General features: G+C 43.3%; 1 protein-coding gene across 1 annotated transcript in view; it reads left to right on the top strand.

Annotated features, from left to right (window-relative positions):
- Positions 1 to 22326, top strand: part of Atp8a2 (ATPase phospholipid transporting 8A2) — a 432334-nt gene that overhangs the window by 56284 nt on the left and 353724 nt on the right. The window contains exons 11-21 of the mRNA XM_035452970.1: positions 1317 to 1444; positions 2184 to 2261; positions 7039 to 7127; positions 7377 to 7421; positions 10696 to 10771; positions 11943 to 12048; positions 12667 to 12749; positions 14517 to 14566; positions 17083 to 17152; positions 20460 to 20544; positions 21914 to 22053. Of these exons, the coding sequence (XP_035308861.1) occupies positions 1317 to 1444; positions 2184 to 2261; positions 7039 to 7127; positions 7377 to 7421; positions 10696 to 10771; positions 11943 to 12048; positions 12667 to 12749; positions 14517 to 14566; positions 17083 to 17152; positions 20460 to 20544; positions 21914 to 22053 (950 nt within the window). The remainder of the gene's footprint in view (positions 1 to 1316; positions 1445 to 2183; positions 2262 to 7038; positions 7128 to 7376; positions 7422 to 10695; positions 10772 to 11942; positions 12049 to 12666; positions 12750 to 14516; positions 14567 to 17082; positions 17153 to 20459; positions 20545 to 21913; positions 22054 to 22326) is intronic.

Below are 22326 nucleotides of genomic sequence, written 5' to 3'. Positions count from 1 at the left end.
GTGGCATCAACACAGCTCAGATCACATTGAGCTCCAGTGTCAACTGTGTGGTGTTTAGGGGGACATGACCTACATGTCCTACGTGGTCTACATGTACCTGCTTGGAGAAGTCAGTTTCACGTTTTGCTCCCTCTGTTGGTGCTTGGATTTCCTTCCTATCAAATTTGGTCCAATCTTAATGTCCTTCTCATTGTTTTTGATTGACTGAGTATTTTACATAGGGGTAGATATTCTCTTTCCCTCTTTGATGGACTTGTTTGGTTTTCTGGCAAGCATTCTCAGGCTTCTGGGGCTTTAGATATAGGTTTTCTTTGCATAGTCACTGTTCTTTGACATCCTATGTGGTCATATGTAGTGTTATAGAGCAGTTTTGGGCTGGGTGATGGTGGTGCATGCCTTTAATCCCAGCACTTGGGGGGCAGAGGCAGGTGGATATCTATGAGTTGGAGGCCAGCCTAGTCTACAGATTGAGTGCCAGGATAGGCTCAAACCCTGTCTTAAAAAACCAACAACAACAAAAAAGCAGTTTTGGGCTATTATCAAACAATACAGGTTTAATTTCTTAATAAATTTTATTGGCAGACAAATTTTATTCCTAAACAAATGCTGTAATCTGGGGATGCTTGAGTTATTGGGACCTATGGGTCCTGTTTAGCAATGCCTCGGTTGTCTTAAGAGAACCAGATAGCATAGTAGTATGAGGGAGAAGAGGACTGCCAACTGGAGAGCAGAAGGCTTGGGAGTGGGTAGAAAATAAAAGGTTGGGGAAGTCAGCTGGCCAGCCAGTTCTTGCTTCCCTTTCTCATTCCCATCAGCCCTCTCCATCACAGCCACCCTCTGGAATCCCAAGATTCATCATCTGCTATGATGTGTCAAGCCTTCCTGCTGGAAAACTCAATGAGTGTGGCTTGGAGCCATTACAAATTCATAATTCCCAGGCTCAGTCTTCTGCTTGCCTCCTCTGGAGCTTCCTCTCATGGTTCCTGCCATGTTGCCTGACCACCTCTGTAATAGCCACATCCTCTTCTCAGGTCAATGAGGGCACTGCCCTCACAGGGGAGGGATGTCTCCGCTCTCTCCTCTGCCCCCTTCCCCAAGTCCTAAAGAGAAGCCAGCACTACCTACAGGGACAGAATTCAAATAGCCTTTGAAGTTTGAACCTGCACAGTAAATCCTCAGTCTTAAGACATGCACATAGGCTTTTGTTGTGAGCATCTTTTTTGGGGGGGTAGGAAGAGTCTAAAATAACAAAATGGAAAGAAGTAAAATGTAGACTTCTGCTAAATCTGTATGGATGGCTTGGTTTTTGTCCATAGACACGAGCTCAGATAATTTTGGATACAACTTGCTGACGTTTATCATCTTGTACAACAATCTGATTCCCATCAGTCTGCTGGTGACGCTGGAGGTTGTGAAATACACGCAAGCTCTCTTTATAAACTGGGTGAGTTTCAAAGCCGAGTGTGAAACATGAGCAACTGGAGGACTGCCAGCCTCTGCTTTCTAGTACTCTCCACGAGCCTTTGTCATTTCATTGAGTCCCAGAAAAGAAATAATAGAGGCTGTTTATTATTAGGTCATGGGATTAAGCCAGTCAGACTGATGACTGGCAAGCAATGTCATAGCCTCAGGGGTGGGGAAAGTGGGGGAGGATGCTCAGTGGGCGCTGGTTGTCTGGTCACCATGCTGTGCTTCCAAATCCCCTTTATGCTAAGGAAGAGGCCTCTCACGTGTGCTCACCAGTGTCCATTCTGCATGGGTATCTTCAAGACAGTACCCTGGATGGATTGTAGGGACTGAGGTGAGATTTTAAGGGACTGTTAGGCCATGGCCATTAAGAACTGGGCCTTGGCAACTTTTTTTTTTCAAACCAGGCACTGCCATGTGTGTTTTGCTTTGATTTTCACAAGCCTGTGAATGAGGCACTGACCAAGCTCACAGTTAGGGCATGAGATGGTCATCTTGGACCAAAACTTAAATATCATGGATCATATTGTGTCACAAGGTTTTGCTATCCTAATTGCAATTTTATTTTCAACCCAAGTTAAACGTTAGCATTTGAATGAAAATGGGGGGTTTTGAAGTTGCCAGATTCTGTGTTAATCTTAGTGAAATATTAGAATTACATGTTTTCTGAAGGCTTTCTTCCCTTCTTCCCTCCTTTCTCCAATTTTCCCTTTTAGGACACAGACATGTATTATATTGGAAATGACACTCCGGCTATGGCCAGGACATCGAACCTTAATGAAGAGCTTGGGCAGGTGAGAGCCTTTCTGAGGACTTTGGGGACAGCACCATGAGCAGGAAGCCAGTGTTAACAGAGGAGCTCTGAGGAGATTTTGCACAAATAGTTAATCATGACGGTGTATGTGACATCTGGTTTGCAAGGTGGTAGTGAATGTAATTGTTAGTTGGTTCTGGAGACACAAATACATCATTTTGCTGAGAACATATCTGGAAAAACGTATAGAACATTGCACAAAAATATATTGTTATTTTGAATTCTTTTAAATGTGCTTCTCAGAACAGGTAACAAGGAAAATGAGGTAGTATATTGGCTATTGGGCTACTCTGCAAAGAATGGGGGGCTGTTTGAAGGACAGGTATCCCTGATATAGTCTGTCCAGCAAGTCGGCAACTTTTGTATCTTCATCTTGATTTCTACTTGTTCTTCCTGACTTTCATGTTATATCATTTCTGCCTCCACTGAATTACTGCAACCTATAATCTTTTTTGAACACATAAGACTTACTCTTAACCTAAAGTTAAGTTTTTAAACTGCAATTTTATTTTATACACTTTAAACTTCCCAACAATCCAGTGGTATGCTGCATCTTCATTTTATAGATAAGAAAATGATTAATTCACCTCAGGAAAGCTGGTTGGTATTGGAGGACTGCAGATTGCCTGTCCAAATCTGGTCTTTGTTTCCCTGGAACACATGCTGCATGGCCCTCTGGGAAGATGTGAGCTGGACTTCATTCGTCTGAGGGCCTCTCCCTTTTCTCCCCACTTAAAGACAAAGTCAGTTCTGCATTGGTGCTGGAGCATTTCTGAGTTCATTGATAGAAAGCTGAAGCTCAAATTTGCCAAGTTTTGCTATAAAATAATGGTTCTGTAGCCACATTTTCAGGTGATTCTATTCCTTTGATATTTTCCAAATCTGGTTAAAACTTACAGGAGTACTTAAGTTTATTTGGTGTAGCAAGGTGGATTGCCATTTAGAGAGTACTTTGGCACAGATCACACATCTTCCTTAGTGAGCCTCGTGTCCTTATCCTTCCCCTGTACACCTGAGGTACACATGATGGGGGGGGGCAGAATTCAGTGCTAAATATCTATCATCTATCTGTCCATATGTCTGTCTGTATCTACCTATCCACCCATATCACCCATCCATTATCTATCTATCTATCTATCTATCTATCTATCTATCTATCTACCTAACATCTATTGTCTATCATCTACCTACATTATTTCTATAAAGACATGGTCATTGGTAAAATTATACTACTATAACAATCCATGAGTTCTTGGTACATATCAGATGATATTTGCCTCTTTGAATCCTGCAACATTGGTGCCTATCTGCTCTATTCTCTTAAGCATTCTTTCCAAACGCGCACACACAGACACCCACACACACAGACACACACACAGACACACACACACACACACACAGTGAAATGACCATGTGATTAGCTATACAGTGTCTGGTGTCCTTCTGGAAATGGTTGAGTCCATGTCAGCCAACTTCAGGTCAAAAATGTGATCATGCCTGTGGTGGTTGCGCCTGTACCAAATATACACAGAGGATTCTTGTCACTGTTCCCCAGCTAGGACAATATGACATTTGTATAGTCTTAGGTGTCACACACCACCTAAGATTATGTGAAACACACCAGAGGTTGTATGTCGGTGTTTTACAAACACTATACCATTTTATATAGCAGACTAGAGCATCTGAGAATTTGGGTACCCACGGGGGTTCTTAGAACTACCCTTGTGGATATTTAGGGTCAGCTATATGTGTGGTCTTCAGTTACCTTTGTCAGTTCACAGGGCTATGTATATGATTTTTCTCATGTGCTGCTGAATTGACCCAGCACAATGGAAGGACTGAAAGTGCTCGAGATAGCACCCGGGGTGAAGTATCCTGTCCTGCTCCAGGCACGGGTAGTATGCCTAAGGAGAAGTGGAAATTCAAGAAGGAGAGGGACCACAAATTCTACAATTCTTTATAAGATCTTCCTTTTTACTATGTTGATAATCTTAATTCTTTTTAAAAAAGAGACAGAAGGAACTAATTCTGCTGTGTTTTTAATGTTCCTATGAATGAAACATATTTTTTATTTAATTGAAAAAACAAAACATTAATTATCCCATTGATCAATATGATCAACATGCATACATGTTTTGAAATATCTTGTACATATCATAAATATATGTAATTATTATTTATAAATAAGTTTCAATGTGAAGGACCTGGAAAATCTGCCTGTCCTGATTTGATCAGTATGCAATCTTTCCTTTAAATTTATTTTAATTAAAATATGATTACATCACTTCCCCTATCCCTTTCCTTTCTCAAATCCCTCCCCTCTCCAGCTCCTCCCTTCTCAAATCAATGCCTTCTCAAATAGCCTCTTTTTCTTTGATTACTATTGTTACATGTATTTATATAAATGCATAAACATACAAATACAACCTACTGAGTCCATTTAGTGTTACAGTGCATATATGATTAGGTATGAAAACTTGGTATTAGACAACCAATTAGGAGGCTCATCCCTGAGAAAAACTAGGTTTTTCGTGGTGTGATGACTAGTTTTATGTCAACTTGACACAAACTTGAGTTATTTTGTAAGAGGGAACCCACATTGACAAAAATGCTACCACCAGATTGGCAAGGTGTTAGCACATTTTCTTGATTGATGATTAGGAGGGGAAGGCCCAGTTCACTGTGGGCCATGCTAGCCTTCAGCCAGTGGTCCTGAGCCAGCCATGGAGAGCAAGCCAGTAAGCAGCACCCCTCCATGGCCTCTGCATCAGCTTCTGCCTCCAGGTTCCTGTCCTGAGTTCCTGCTCTGATTTCCTTCAGTGGTGGAATGTGGCCTAAGAGTTGGAAGGTGAAATAAATCTTCCTCCTCCAGTTGCTGTTGGTCATTGTGTTTTATTACAGCAATGGAAACCCCAAGACAGTAGTCATTCATAACTTGTGGTTATTTGTCTAAGAGTACAGTCTGGTGAGATTTTCACTTTCCATGTTAGCTGTCTGTTTAGGTCTTGCTTGACAGCCATATTGTTGAGGTACCATGGGTTTAACTGCCCTGTCATTTCTAGGAGACACAATCTTACAGCAGACTTCTTCTTCTTCTGGTTCTTCCAGTTTTTTCACCTCCTCTACTTCAGTGAACCCCAAGCCTTAGGAGTAGGAATCGTGTGGTAGATATATTCCTTGGAGCTGGGCTCCCCTGATGACCTCTGCATTTTGACCAGTTGTGACTTTCTGTGGTGATCTCTGTCTGCTGCAAAGAGCAGCTTCTTTGATGAGGGTGAGAGCTATACTTTACCATTTGTGAGTGTAAGGATATGTATTTAGAATTTAGTTAGGAATTATACTGTTTGGGTCAAGCATGGTGGCTCATGCCTTTAATTCCAGAAGCAGAAGCAGGCAGATATGTTAGTTCAAGGCCAAAAAAAATCAAAGCATGTTCCAGGCCAGCCATGGCTACACAGTGAGACTGCCAAAAAAGGAAAGAAAAAAAAAGCCAGGAGATTTGCTGGTCTGGTGGTAGTAGGTTCTTTTCTAAAATCTGTAACCTCACTAGCCCCAGGTAGTTGGATAGGCTTCATCCTGTTGAGTGGGCCTTAGGTTCAATTAGACAGCTGTTGGTTACTGCCTAAATATGAGTGCCACTATTGTACCATTAGGGATATCTTGCCATGCTGGCCATTGTTAATCTAGTTAGGGGGTGGACCTCAAAAAGAATCATGTCTGAGCCGGGCGTTGGTGGTGCACACCTTTAATCCCAGCACTCGGGAGGCAGAGGCAGGCAGATCTCTGTGAGTTCGAGGCCAGCCTGGTCTACAGAGTGAGTGCCAGGATAGGCTCCAAAGCTACACAGAGAAATTCTGTCTCAAAAAAAAAAAAAAAAAAGAAAAGAAAGAAAAGAAAAGAATCATGTCTGACTCACAGCCATCTGTAATGAGATCTGGTACCCTCTTCTAATATGCAAGCATGCATGCAGATAATTGTATACATAATAAATAAATGATTTTTTTTTAAAAAAAGATAAGAATCATGTCTTTGGTGAGAACTGAATGCTGAGAAACAATACGATGATACTTATAGACTATAAGTTTTCAACCTGTGGGTCTCAATCCCTTTGGGGGATAGAATGACCATTTCACAGGGGTCACATATCAGATATCCCGCATATCAGAGATTTATATTATAATTCCTAGTAATAGCAAATGGTAGTTATGAAGTAGCAATGAAGATAATTTTGTGGTTGGGGCAGCACAGCATGAGGAACTGTGTTAAAGGGTTGCAGCATTAGGAAGGTTGAGAACCACTGCTATAGACAGTGGCTGGGGGAGTTATGGAAGCTTCTTTTATTCTTTATTACCCACGTTGAAGAATTAGTAACAGGAAACGTTGTGAATGCTCTATGAATTAAAGTGCATTATTTATGATTTGTTTACTTTCATTAAAATTTCATTCAGATTTACTGATGACTAAGACAACTTAATTTCTTGATCCTGCATCTTATTACACCCATTTTTTAAAAAGTTACTTTATTTTATGTGTGAGTGTTTTGACTGTGTGTGTATCTGTGCACCATATGATACTAGTGCTCTTAGAAGCTAGAGGAGTGCACTGGATTCCCTGGAACTGGAGTTACAGATGGTTGTGGCCTACCCTGTGAGTGTTGGGAATGGAATCTGGGTCCTCTAGAAGAGCAGCCTCTTAACTCCTGAGCCCTCTCTCTAGCCGCTTCTTATACTCTTGATACGCATTTTGTTCATGCTTAGGTAAAATACCTGTTTTCTGACAAGACTGGAACTCTTACATGCAATATCATGAACTTCAAGAAGTGTAGCATTGCTGGCGTAACCTATGGGTGAGTGTGTTTATCATTTACAGGAAATCTCATCTCTAGTCTCCCAACCAAGTGGTAGTTTTTGCTATTTTGTCAAGTGTTGTAAGGGATTTGGATATGTAGTTGCTATTAAATATATGTAAAACTTAATGGATTCCCTGGGGAACCTTTAAACTTTACTGAGAGGTCGGTCCCAGGGTACCTGTGGGTTTGTATGTGTACTCTTAAGAACTGGCCTTTTCTTCTGACTGCTCTGTTATCTCCTGCCAGCCACTTCCCGGAACTAGCCAGAGAGCAGTCCTCAGATGACTTCTGGTAAGTACAGTCCCGCGTGCCTTACTTCCTTAATGGGGGCGCATCAGGACAGTTTTAGATCTAAGTTGTGACTGTTAGTTTGACAAAGAACCAGGATAAGATTTAAATGCAGATGTGGTTTAAATCCACACCACAGAGCTTTTGACATCAACAACATGGCCCTTGTCTAGTCCTTTCATTTCCAACCATCTGCAATGTTTTTACTTATTTTCTTCAAATTCCTGTATTTCAAAATAATACTTTTATACTAATTAAACATTGTAGATGTTATAATACTGCGTGAGGGTGGGACAGTGGCGGATCCCATGGTGGGGGACAAACATGCCATCAGGCAAAACTTACATGGAAAGGAAGTTTTATTGGGTAGGGAGTTGGGGAAAGGACAGAAAAGGGAGAGAGAAGAAAGAAAGGGGGTGCAGAAACAACAGACAGGGATCTCTCTACCTCCTCAGAGAGATTGCTGGATGAGAGAGAGGCGGTGGGTGGAGTTTGCCTCTTAAAGAAACCTTTGCACCTGCGTGCAGACTATGTAGTGATGTAGCAGCCACAGGACCCTGGGCTGGCCAAGGTACTGCCTGAGTGCATTCTGCCAGGTGATGGGGCAGGCCAGCATAATGCCTGAATCCTTACAATAGACATTGTAGGACTTTGTACCTCTGGGGAAGATTGAGCTCCCTCTGCCCTAGTATGGCCAACCCATTTCCCCCAGCGCATCTCCCCAGGCCATCTTTCCCCAGCCCATTCCCCAAGGCCATCTCCCCCTCCCCAAGGCCATCTTCCCCCAAGGCTATTTTCCCAGCCCTTGAGAGTGCTTATCACTTTCTGTATTTCTTTAATATACGAACTTTTATCTACAACCCTTGGGTAGGCTGTTTTTCTTCATTATGTTGGGTGGTTAATTGACTTTCTATTGGACCCCTTCTGTCTATAAATTCCTCTTACTAATATTTGGGAAATGTCCTTATATTATTTCTGTAATAACTGCTTCCCTTCCTGTCTCTCTGTCCTTTCCTATTAGGCACACCGTCTTTGAGTTGACCTGATTTTGTTATCTAGCTTGCCTCCTTTCCATGTATTTTTTCATTCATTTTTAACCTTTCATCCTCCTTAATCATTTTTATACATGCTTACTTCCAGTTCTCAGGAGCATGCACCAATTCTTGTTCTTGTGTGTTCCTTTGCTCTGCTCTGTTTCCTGTGCCCAACATCTGCCTCTACATTTTCCTCCCAAACTGGGCGACCACTGGCTGCGTGCTTATATTAAAAGTTTTTAATCTTTATTTTTCTTTTGTGTGCATAAGTGTTTTGCCTGCATGTGTGTCTGTGTACCATGTACATGCAGTGCCCTCCGAGGCCAGAAGAGGGCGTCCCATCATCTGGAACTGCACTTACAGACATTTGTGAGCCACCATGGGGGTACTGGAAATTGAACCTGGGTCCTCTGGAAGAGCAGGCAGTGCTTTTAACCACTGAGCCATCTGCCCAGAAAACATTTTTCATTGTGGCAAACATAATAAATGTAAAACCAACTGTTTAAATCATATTAGGACAAAAAAAAAAAAAAGGGGGAGTTTTGATTTCACAGTAAGATCACAAAAGCACAGAGATTTCCCTTAAAATTCCCACCTCACCCGATAACCTCTGTGATAAAAGCCTTGCCCAACTCCATGATGAAAGCTTCCTACCACAGTGCATTCAGTACAATCCAGGAACCAGTCCTGACACCTCATCATCACCCATAGTCTACATCTGACACCAGGGCCACTCAACGCTATATATCCTGTGAATGTGGACATGTATACTAATATATATCTATCATCACAGTATCATGAGAGATGTGTCCACTGCCTCCAAAGTTCTTGCTCTGCTTATCCACCTCCTGTTGTAGTCACCCCACCCTTGGGATTTTTGTCCGTATCTATAGTTTTGCCTTCTCCAGAAAGTAAGAGTTGGAGAATCTTACAGCATGCTGCTTGCTTAACTTTGCTTCTTTTACTTAGTAACCTGCATTTACTGTTCCTTTCTGGCCTTTCTTGGTTTGGCAGTTTCATCTTTTGAGCACTGAGTGATAATCTAGGTTCGGGATGACTCTGTTTTGACCCCTCTACAGGATGAACCTTGTATTTCTTTCTCATTGAGTTGACTGTCTACATGTGATGAGGGAGGGCTCTTACAGTCTCAGTGTTCTTCATGTGGGCTTGAAGTCCATCTTGTCTCCTGCTTTGCCTGTGTCTCACAGGTACCTCATGTTCCTTTCAAGTATATCAAGTCCCTTACATCACAGATACCCATGCCTCTTACAGGTACCTGACATCCATCATAGGTATCTCATGCCCCTCACAGGTACCTCGTGCCTCTCACAGGTATCCCATTCCTGTTACAGGTACCCCATGCCCCTCACAGGTACCCCATGCCCCTCACAGGTACCCCATGGCCGTCACAGGTACCCCATGGCCATCACAGGTACCTCATACTCCTCACAGGACCTTATAACCCTCACAGGCACCTCATGGTACTCACAGGTACCTCATAACCCTCACATGTATCTCATATCTCTCAGTTACCTGACATGCTTCACAGGTATTTTGCACCCATCACATAGTACCATTTTTCAGCTTTCCTAGTGTTCTGTGGGGGTATCAGCTGGCATTTCATATAACCACCCTCCCCACAAGCTAATAGTTATTTTATCTGCTGTATTAATCTCTGATATCTATTCACAATTAAGACTGGCATCAACTTGCCGCTTTCTTCTTTCACTGTTGTGGCCTTGAACAATGAGTTGCAGGAGCTAGAGGAGGTAAAGGATGTGTATGATGCTCATACTTGCTCTAGTCTGACAGCCCACAGCTGTTATATATCAGTTTCCTTTCTTCTGATTGTTTGCTGCCTTCTCTTCTCCATGTATACTCTGGCCATGAATGATAAAGCTTGGTACAGTCCTTCCTCCCTTCCTCTGCCTACCCCCCCCCCAGTTGTTATTTAAGGACCAACTCACAGATGACAGCTATAGTGTTGACACGTAGCTTATGATTCTTTCCCTTGTAAATATATTGGTATTTATAAGAACTTGTAACACAGTTTGTTTAATAGCAAAGTTTAGGGATTTAAGATGTCTTAAAGCTTGATTTAATATACACTATTCCAGATCCTTAAACATTGAATGTAAGACCATGAGTTTTTTATTCATGATTCTTTCTGAGCGCAGACTCTCTCTAGGTGTGAGCCATCTTGACTTTTAAATTGAATGAGTGAATTTTGTTCTTTCTTCCAGCCGGATAGCTCCTTGCCCCAGTGACTCATGCGACTTTAACGATCCCAGGCTGTTGAAGAACATTGAGGATCAACATGTGAGTGTACCACTTACCTCCAGGACAAAGAGTGGCTTGTGGGTCATTACTTTGATATGGCATATGCTGTCTTGGTCTTCTACAAGTCTTATGCAGATACACAGCTGAAGTGAGTTCATGAGTGAGATATCCTTGTCATGTCCAGAAGACAGCATCTCCTACACCTAGTGATGACCCACTTAGGGCAGGGCATTCACAAGTGTTAGCTCTCAACATTTGTCCAGTTGCAAGCCTCTTCACTAACTGCCGACCACTGCAGAAAGAATGCTCTCTGATGAGGTTAATTAGCCTCAGGCCCTGCAGGGGACCAAAGCTAGAGGGGGGAGCTATTGCAGTGATGATTTGCTTAGCTGGCCCACAGAGCACGTGGTCACCCCCAAAACCTTGGTGAAGACAGTGCTTGATCACACTAGTTACCTGAATATGACTGAACAAATAAAATAATAATATGTAAGCCCCGGGTTCTAGATTTATAAGACTTAGAAGTCCTTAGTAAATGAGAAAGTGTACTGTAGCCTAAGATTTCATTTGAAATCCTTAGGATTTGTTTTTCTTAGGGATGGTAGAAAAAGATTGATTACACAGGGATACCCTGGATTTTATATGTGAGTACAAGAAAGATCAGATGTTCAGAATACTAGTTAGCCTAGTGGGTGGAAAGGGCAATGTCTCCTGATAGCACAGGGTGATTGTTTTGAGGCCCCAGTGCAATGGGTTTATAGGATGTGACTCAAATGGTTACACAGGTGAGCAAACTGTAAGCAGCTGAAGGGCTGCAGACTTGAAGGGACACTGAGAAAGGATATGACTTGATTGGAGATCGGAGTGGCAGGAGGTGAGAGCTTCATTGAAAACATGTGTCTGGTCCTAGAGTCAGCTAGCTAAGCATCTAACCTCTGTGCAAAGTTCAGTGACAAATGCTTACTGGATTTCTTTTTCTTGTTTTGAGACAAGGTCCCACTCCATTTTCCTGGCTAGCCTGGAAATAGACCATGCAGACCAGGCTGGCCTTGAACTCATAGAGATCCTCTTGCCTCTGCCTCCCACGTACTGGGACCAAAGGTGTGTGTCACTACGCCTGGCTTCTCACTGGGTTTTAAAGCAGGGGATGGTTTGAATCCACTGTGCATTTCAAGTTTGGTGACTGGTTAACTGGTGCTTCTGCTTTTAGCCTACAGCCCCTTGCATACAAGAGTTCCTTACCCTGCTTGCTGTGTGCCACACGGTCGTCCCTGAGAAGGATGGAGATGAAATCATCTACCAGGCTTCCTCCCCAGGTGAGGTCTGTTGCTGGAAACACCTTGTTGGCTTTTTGAGGTGTGCTTTCTGTTAGTTTTGAAGATGTTTTAGTGCACCTTGCCCCACAAGAGTTACTGTTTGCCTTTGGGTTCACAGCACCTCCAGTTCAAGATTATAGGTGTTAAAACCCAGGAGAGCAGGTACTAAGGTATCCTGACTTTCATGGTACTCTGGCAAGGAAGAGCCTGGCCTATGTTGCACACCTTGGTATACAATCGAGTAGACAATGGTCTCAAGAGAGAACCAGGCTGGCTACATGGCTGTCTCAAAACTGCATCAAAGAAGTTGCCCTCCACCCTTTCCCTGGTCATCTGAATCACACAATACTACAACTAAAGCACAGCCTTGCTGAGAGATCATCAGAAGGAGCTTCCCTTGAGTGGATCCAGCATAGCATGGCAGGAGTGTAAACTACTCTGGTCTTGATGACTTAGTAGTTGGTAGCAATCTGTCCAGTAGACATTTCAAGCCCAATGTGTGTGCGCGTGTGTCCAGGCCCAGTCAATCATCATGGGTTTTAATTTGAAACATGACATTTAGCAGAATTCTGTCACAACAAGACATGAACCTGTGTGTCATTGGCTTATCGTTGGCAGATGAAGCTGCTTTGGTAAAAGGAGCTAAGAGGCTTGGTTTCGTATTTACCGGCAGGACACCTTACTCGGTCATCATCGAAGCGGTAAGGAGCCTGGCCCTTTGGAAGATGGTACATATGCAATAGTGTTCCTTGATTGCAAATAAGATGGAAAAATTTGTACTGTCATGGTTGCACAGGAGGCGGCAGTATAACCCTGGGGTTTGGGGCTGTGTCTCATAATCCTTTGCTCACTCACACGAGATTATCTGTAGCAAGAAAATTTGCCTGTCTCCTCTCCGTCTACCCAACACTGAGAAAGTACCATTGCCTCTGTTTCTGAGGCTGGTCCTGCATCTCTGTAGGCCCATCAGTCTCATGGATGCACAGTAGGGCCTCAGACCACTGGGCAGCCATCTCTGGCTGTGAGAGAAAGAAATTAGTTTAGGATTTCTCTTATCTGGATGAGTGTTTTCTCTTCCTAAAATGATTACACTTCTTATCTTCCTGAAGAAATGATTCAGTTGAGAAACACAGTCACTTTCAGCAGGTTATTTAAAATACAGATAGCAAAGTGAGCATCCCCCAAAGGAGACCGGAGTAGGTGTCCCAAGGGGGCATAGCTAGCCAGTGGGTTCTACATTGTGGATCTTATCAAGTTTTAAGACCACATTTTTGGAGGTAAAAAGGGCTCCCTGGTTATTTAGGTCTCATAAATAACTATTAAAATGAATATCCAATAATTAATTCTGGGGGATCACTGAAGCACAGATTTTCCGTTTGCCACCTCATATTTGCGTAAAGTACCATTGCTGACAATCTCAACAGCACAGGGGCTGTGTGTGAGGTGGTCATGGAACCAAGATGCAGAGAGGAGGTGGCTCCTGGCAGTGAGTGAGACAGTGGCCCTGGGTGCCGGTCTAAGCAGCATCCTGACATGTGGGATGGGTTGAGGGTAACATGATGGGTGTAGAGATGTAAGAGGATTGGCAAGGGTTAGGTGAACTGGGCTGCCGGTTATATTTCAGGATGCAGCCAGAGGAGAGAGCTGTAGTAGGCATATGTGGCAGTCAAGAGCACTGTTCTCATTCACAGAGAGTCTGTCAGAAGTCAGAGTCAGACTTGCATGTATTGATTCACAAGAGCACATTGTTTCCACTGTGGCATGTCAGGAAAATAGCAAATTAAAGTGTTTGAAAATGACACACACCCGTATGTGGATATTGACACTCCTACTGTGAAGAACACAAGGGAAAGGAGTGTTTAATTGTTCTAAAAACAGGTTCAGATCCAGAGTGAAATACAAAGTCTCCAAATCCTTAAATGCCAAGGTTTTCCACTAAGTTTGAGGACAGTCCTTTGGCAGAGCTGTCCTGAATCTGTTGCTTTTTATGATGCTAATTCAGTGTGATGGTGGAAGTGCAGCTCAGACCCTGCTGGTGACCTTAGGTAACATATACATACATATATATATATGAGAAATGTATGGATTCCTACATCATTCATAAGCGGAGCTGGCCTCAGGCCCCAGGTTTTCGGGTGGTGCTGTGCTGCTTGGATCTTTCATTTTCAAAGCTTTGTTAACGGTTGCAGAGTTTAGGAGCCTGTCATAGGACAATGAGAACTTACCACCAGAAGAGGGCGCGCTGACCCCACCAGATGTGAGAACACAGTCGAGCTTGTCAATGTTGATGTGTGGATGTAGAAGGCTAGTGGAGGGCAGCGTGTGTGTGTGTGTGTGTGTGTGTGTGTGTGTGTGTGTGTGTGTGTGTGTGTGTGTGTGTTTAGGAGGGATGATTGATTTGAGATTTTAATATTTTTGCACTTCAGGTAAGAGGTTCCCCCCGTTTTTTTTGTTTGTTTGTTTTGTAGATGGGTCAAGAACAGACGTTTGGAATCCTCAATGTTCTGGAATTTTCTAGGTATGTTGCTCTTTTATACACTTGACATGAAACATTTCATATATACTTAACTGCTTCATCTACAGATTTTCCTGATTGTGTGGCATGACTTGTATGTATTTATTGGCATTAATCAGGATAAATGCTCCCTCTTCTTCACAAACTCGTCTTAGAAATTAAGGGTTTCATTAAAGAAGGCAAAGTCCACCACTTTCCTCGACTTTCTTCTGAAAGTGATGTTAAAGTCTCCAGCCTCCTTTGCCTTTAGCAGTTTAGAGCTGGGCGTCCTTGCATCAGTAGCTGCAAACATGTCTGCTTGGGCTCGGAGAATGTGACAAGGGCATTGTTTTCATTGTCTTGACCCAGGTTTTGTGAGGTCAGCCTCCATCACCATCTAAACAAGAAACTAACATGTGACCACAGAGTAGTCGGGGTGGTTTACCCTCTCAGGAGGCTTGACCTTCACAAAACCCTTCCCCTGGGCCTCTTCTGAAACCTTCACACCCAGCAGTTTCTTTAAGATCTAGGAACATTTGCCATATTCTATGGCTCCCCCACTCCCCTGGAGCATTCAGGGTTTGTTCTGAGGAGCTGTGTTTGAATGTACCTCTTGCCTGGCATATTGGATATTCAGTACTAGGGCAGAGGGGAACTGCCTTCCAATACTAGAGTGAAGTCATAGGTTTTGGAGTTTTTTTTTGTTTTTGTTTTTTTGTTTGTTTGTTTGTCTTGAGGCTACCTTTTCCTGATATAAAAAATGGATGGAGCTCGGGGCACGGTAGCTCAGGCATACAATTCTAGCCTCTGGAAAAGTGAGGCAGGGGGATCGCCCCAAGTTTGACACCAGCTTGAGCTACATATTGAGCTCCAGGCTAGTCTCAAAAAAGATAATGAAAAACATTTAGTTTTCTAGACACCGTTGTTAAATGGTTCACAGTAGCTTGAAAGAGGCAATATTTTCCTGTCCTCTCAAAAGAAATGCTTTCCTGCCTAACACTTGGCTTGGAACTGTGAGCATGGCTCTGTAGGTGAGAAGCAACAGGATGGTGGATGATGACAGCAGTTCATGGAGGGATGGTGACAGTGTACCTGTGTAGAGCTTCCAGCTATGCTAGATACCTCCTCAGACTTTTCGTAGCCTTCTCCCCCTTCCCCTCTCCTCCCCTCCCCCCATCGCTTGTGTGTGTGTGCATGTTGCATGCATGCGTGTGTTCTCCTGTGCCTGTGCATGTGGGGGCCGGAAGTAGAAATCCTGTGTCTTCCTTTACCACCCTCCACCTAGTTTTTGAGGCAGATAGCCATCACAATCTTTCACTGAACCTAGAACTCACTGTTTAGACTGGCTGCATAGCAAAAAGCCAGGATCTGCCTGTCTCCATTCTCCAGGCACACCCTGCTTTTACGTGGTTGCTAGAGCTCCATACTTGGGTCCTCACACTTACACTATGAGCACTTTGCCAACTGGGCCGTCTCTCCAGCCCCTAGCACATCTCCTGTTGGCAATTGCTGTCCTGTGCTGCATTAACCGAGGCCAGCTGTTAATAGCCAGCCAAGGAAGAGGAAAGGGAATGAGATAGCAACAGGTGACTGTGGATGAAAACACAAGGGTCTAGTGTTTAAAGTGATGGGAGAGTAGGAAGGAGCAGAAGAGTCAATTGTGGTTACAGTTTTTGATACGTTTTAATGGACACATCATTTTCCTAATGCCACTTCCTTCTGTAAGATTTCCTTGGAGTAGATGGTTATCATCTGCTTTATACATTAAGAAACTGAAGCAGCCTAGGAGCTGAGAAAGAATGAAGACCCATCCCAGAGAGTGCCATGGGTCAGATTGTGGGAATCACCCCGAGGCCTAGTGTTCTAGTAGGGGGGAAAGTCAGTAAAGCACAGTGTAGAATGTGTAGGAAAAGAGAATGGTGGGTCTGTGTGCTTGGAGTGTGGTGGTGCATGGGAGGGCCAGTGGGAGGTGAGTCAACACTGCAGAGGTAGGAAGAGAGGATTCAGGCGACTTCAGGCAGCAGAAGTCCCTGAAGCTCACTCAGCAAGTGGGCTTGACCCCAAAGATAAATGTGAAAGGAAGGGTCTTTGCCCCAGTGAGAGAAGAGAAAGTGCCTGGTGCTGGGTGAGACAAGTCTACTAATTGGTAATTTCCTTATCCAACAAAAAGCCATACAAGGAGCTTCTGAAGTGTGTTGAATCTCCCACCTGGCTGTTGTCGAGGGATGGCTCTGGAGCTGTGAAATAGAGAGTAGTCACTGAAGGGATTGACAGTGATTTGGCATGCACAACTTATGCACAAATGTTCCATTTCTGGATCGTTGGCAAACAGCCATGCAATGAGTTCTGAAGCAGGACAGGGCATGAGGGCTTCTGTCCATTTGGAATAAATGAGTAAAGTATACAGGTGAAGGCTGTAGAGAAATGGACCTTGCTATTTTTAGTTCGGCACCTTTGGTTTTGACTTGTGCTGAGTTATTGGACCTGGGTCCTATAAAACAAACAAGTGATGACTTTTTCCTCCCCCTTTACTATTACAGTGACAGGAAAAGGATGTCTGTAATTGCTCGAACTCCATCAGGACAACTTCGACTCTACTGCAAGGGAGCTGTAAGTATCAGTGGTGTGGTGGGCTTGGCTGACTTCTTGGAGGAAGGCTGCCTTGCTATTGTATTGCTTTCCAAACTGCTGTTCACATATCCCCCAGGGGCTGCCCAAAGCTCAAACACAGTCATAGGCAACTGAGAGCATGGGTTCAAGGTGGCATTAGATAAGAGTGGATAGTGAAAAGCCTGCTTTTGTCAGTAGTGAGCTTTGAACACATGGTGTGCCACACAGAATCCCTGGAGTAGGGATTCAAGATCTGGTTTTTGCCACCATTGTTTGGTGTCTATAAAGGTGACAGCATCGTTTTCTGTGACGATGACAAAGTTGACTTGTGATCAACTTTCTGCCTTTTGATATTGTTGTTCCCCAGCAACTATTCTTCCTATCTGCTGTGGTTCATTTTCTTATTTATGGCAGATAGAGGGCTGTGCTGTGGAGATAAGAGTTGTATCCATGTGTAGATCTATTTTTATAACTCCCTTTGTTAGTATTCAGGCATCTGTACTGGCCTGCCCTTGGGGTTCTGACAAGGATATGTCCTCAGCTGCAGTCACTAAGAGCACCTCTTCTGCATATTCACTATGCTCCCTTTTAAAAGAGCCCTGCCCCCTCATCTTTCTCTTTTTCTCTCTGTCTGTCTCTCTGTCCCTTTTTCTTTGTCTCTGTTTCTCTGCCTGTCTCTCTGTCCCCTTCTCTTTTCTCTTCTGCTGCTCTGGTCCCCAGAGACCCCCCTTTCCCTATCCCTTTTCCCCTAATAAAAAATCCACTCCATGTGAGCTCTGTTGAATGGTGGTCTTTCCTCTTGTGCCACTGTTTTTATTGTTGTTGTTGTTAGTTACAACACCTTTTGGACTAGTTTCCTAGGTCTCGCTTTTTCTCCAGTATCCCTAACTAATAATAACCAAACTCCAAAGGCATTATTGCTAAGGAAAGCTATTACTGCTTATGAATTATACTTGTAAAATAGCATCCTGTTATGTGGTGGCTCTGTGGGATGAAGGACCAAATGATCACACTTAATTTGAAACTATACCAGGATAGCTGGGTCAGTAATGAGCTGCAAAGCTTACTCATCTTTGTTAGTCATGGTTAGGAACATAATGTGACTAGGGATTTTTGAAAATGGATAATGTATGTGTCTTTTAAAGGCATTGAATTTGGACCAACAAAAGAATTCTTCTGTTTTGGTTTTTTGAGACAAGGTTTCTCTGTGTAACAGCCCTGGCTGTCCCAGAACTTGCTTTGTAGAGCAGGCTGGTCTTGAACTCACAGAGATCCACCTGCTTCTGCCTCCTGAGCTGTACCATCACTGCTTGGCTTAAAGAATTCTACTTTTAAGGATGCAGAGGTCATGAGGAAGCAGAAATTTTGAGTCAGGTATAGATTAGAAGAAAGGACATTTGACAGGTAGGATTTTAGTTGGGGAGGTGGTAGAGGAGGAAGGGAGGGAGAAGGGAACTGGGATCGTCATGTAATTCAATCTTGTTTCTAATTCAATATATATATAACAGGGAAAAAAAGTAACTTTCACTCCATGACTGAGGCTGACAAATTAATGCAAATTTAATAGACATATATAGTATGATTATCAAAATTAATAGCAGCAGCTGCCCCACTAATGTTTCTGGGCACTTAAATCCAAGCAGAAATGTATTGGTTGTACCCATAATTAGTATGCCATTATTGCACCAGTAAGTTATCTTGCCTGTCAAGTGGGTAGATTAGCATGCAGGCTCCACAGCTGAGAAGGACTGATAGCATCTCATATCTGTAGCTGAGACTTCTCTGCCTGGCAGTAACCCACCTCTCTAATGTTACTACCAATGCACATTAAAAATACCATGATTTTAAAAAAAAAGAATTCTACTTTTACAACAAGGGCAACTTTAGTTAAAGCCATCAATGTTACAGTGTCACATGACCTTGTTTTTAGACTTTGTGTGCTGATTGTAGGACAGTGTTGGCATGAAAATGCTGCCAAGGCTCATCATATTCTTGCAAGGTCAGTTTTCTCAAGACTTCCCTCTCCTCTAAGAAACTAGCTTATTTAAAAAATATTACTGTTTTGAGGTGCTAATTTATATAGTGGATTATCAGGAACATACAGGCACCATTCCTGCTTGTCATTCATGAGGGGACAGTCTATTCCAAACTAGGTATTTCTCATCAAAAGTGAGTCAAAAACACTAGGCCTGTGGTCACTTTGGTAATGGGAACTTCCATTATTGGTTTATATTGGAATAACTTCGGGTGTGCACTTTATTCTTTTTACTTCTGCATAAAGATATTATATGGTGAACACCCTAATAAAAACATCCCAAATTAATTGGACACGGTGGCTCACACCTTGCACTCGGGAGGCAGAGGCAAGCAGATCTCTGTGGGCTTCAGTGAGAACCTGCCTCAAACAAACAACACACAAATAAACAGAAAACTACCCACCAACAAACAAAAATCCCACATCTGGGCTGATGAGATGCCTCAGCAGGTAAAGGGCACTTGCTGCCAAGCCTGACCACCAGCTGATCCTTAGACCCAAATGGTGGAAGGAGAGAACTGACTCCTGCAGACTACACAGCATTCTCTGCTTGTGGCACATCACATCATATACAGATGTGTACATATATGTACATATACATATACACAGGGGTGGGCACACACACACACACACACACACACACACACACACACACACACACACACACTGAATAAAAAAAACACAATAAAAAAGCTCCAATCCAAAAACTTTTAAAGCATTGACATGATGTAGAAAATTCCACTTCTGACCTCATAGTATGAGTGCCAGTCTAAATGCAGCCATGGGAAAGATATAAAATTCCTTTCAGGTTGTGTGAATAGGGTGTATGTGAAACAAAAATGTCTAGACTGAGCTCCCATCCATGAGACATCACATCACATGTGCACACATGTACTCTGAAATCGGAAAATACCCCAAATCTGAAACACTCTCATTCCAATAAAGGGTACTCGGCTTGTGCAAAGCTCCTGGTCTGAGTTTTGCAGGTGTGTGCAAATGTGGGCGCTGTGGTAGCCTTGCTCATGTCTTTGCCTGCAGAATCTTCCCCATTGTGGTTTCTTTTTTATGTCTTAGATACACACATCTTTTGGGATGGTTGGGCACATTTTACAAAGCTCACATTTGGCCCAGCTGAGAGCTCCACTCTTTGCTCAGCCAAGCATTTTCATGTACATTAGGTTAATACTTACGAAAGAAAGCCGTGGTTTTTGTGCCTCCGGCAGAGGTCCTCTGGGCTGTGCCAATCTCAGTGACTGTTTCCCCCTTTCATAGGATAATGTAATCTTTGAAAGACTTTCAAAAGACTCCAAGTACATGGAGGAGACATTGTGCCACCTGGAATATTTTGCCACAGAAGGTAAGTGAAATTTTGAGATGTTTTGACCTGCAGCTGAGCTTTCACGTGTCTGTGGCTGCTGCATGGGCAGGCAGGCATGCTTTTGGACAGATGTGTGCTTCTCATGTAGTTACCCACTTGCTTCGCAGGTCTGAGTTTTCAGCTGCCTTCCTTTGTCCACTCCCACCTCCTGTAACTAGGAGGAAGCAGGTGGCAGAGTCCAAAGTGAGTTCCTTGTGTTTGACTTTGCTACTTCACAAGTGGCACGGAAACGGAAAGCAGCTAACCCACGTTGTGTAGAATCACAATTGTCCCTTCCCTCGGATACTCTGGTAGGAGTCATTTCCCTGACCTTCTTGGGCTATCACTGGCTTGCCCAGGACTTAAACAGATAATTGTTCCATTGCTCTCTGTGAGCAGGAAAGGAACTCTCTGGAAGCCTTTGGATAACGATGATGTCAGATTTTCCTGCTGGTGAATGTGATGATGGATGCTTAAGTGCTGAGTGCTACTCTCTAAGTGTGGTATGCCTCCATGTCTAGACACTCGACGCGTGTGTGTGTGTGCGCGCACACACACACACACACACACACACACACACACACACACACACACACACACACGGGCATGGCTGCTTGAGAGCCCAGTTCTTCCATGTCATAGCACAATAGGCTTTTTATGGATGCCTTGAAATGTGCTTCCTAACTCTTTTGCTTCCTCCCTGTCAGTGGCACACGTAACATGCAGGCTACACAGCTATACCCCTCTGCAGTGGGAAATCCACTCATGGGATCTAATGTACTCCTAAGTTTTTAGGAAGGACAGTTTATGTTAGTTTATATGAAAATACAAGGATGATATGAGTTTTCTTAATGCTACAACAAGATACTTGGCAAAGGCCATTTAAGAAAGAAGGGGTTTATTTTGGCTCAGTGTTTGAGCTTGCAGTTCATCATGGAGGGGAAGGATGGTGACTAGAGCTTGAGGCAGCCATTCGAATTGCATCCCATGCAGAGGGAGATGAAATCTGGTGCTCACCTCTGTCTCTGTGTTTTATTAGTGTGGGACACAGTGCATACATAGTCCATGGAGTGGCGTCACCCAGAGTTAAAATGGGCATTCCTCCTTGCATCTAGAAACTCTCCACAGACACACTCAGAGGTGTGTTTCCTAGATAACGATACCCTATTGAGTTAGCAATCAGTATTAACCATCACAGTAGGTAATTTTAAATTTTCCCTTTGTAGAGGAGTGAATGTTACATTAGAAGGGCCTGAGAAGCAGATGGCTTTTTTCGTTTTTAAGCACCTTGCCATAAAAAGTGTCATGTGCTGTCCTGTAGGAGGTGATGTGTTCTTCTCCCCACCACTTAACCTGTGCTGTCTTTCAGGCCTGCGGACTCTGTGTGTGGCCTATGCAGATCTTTCTGAGAATGAGTATGAGGAGTGGCTGAAAGTCTATCAAGAGGCCAGCCTCAAACTGAAGGACAGAGCCCAGAGGCTGGAAGAGTGTTATGAAATCATCGAGAAGGTAATTATAGGTGTCAAAGAGTCTGCCTAGTGAAGGATGTCACACTTCCAAGCAAAGTCTTTGGATAAGAATCCATTTGTTGTCTTGGGATGCTGTTGCTTTCTCTAAGTGTCTCCATGGACCTCAGTTTTTCATCATTCCTTTGCTTTGGGATGTTCTCAGGTTAGGCTATCTGAAATGTCATTAATGCCTTGGTCAGGTATTAATGAAACCTTAAATATCTGGTCAAAACTAGTACTGATGGGTTGAATGGATGGTTCATCTGTAAAGGAC

Source organism: Cricetulus griseus (genome assembly GCF_003668045.3).
Source record: "Cricetulus griseus strain 17A/GY chromosome 1 unlocalized genomic scaffold, alternate assembly CriGri-PICRH-1.0 chr1_1, whole genome shotgun sequence".
Classification (NCBI taxonomy): domain Eukaryota; kingdom Metazoa; phylum Chordata; class Mammalia; order Rodentia; family Cricetidae; genus Cricetulus; species Cricetulus griseus.
This window is presented reverse-complemented; position numbering and strand designations above follow the sequence as displayed.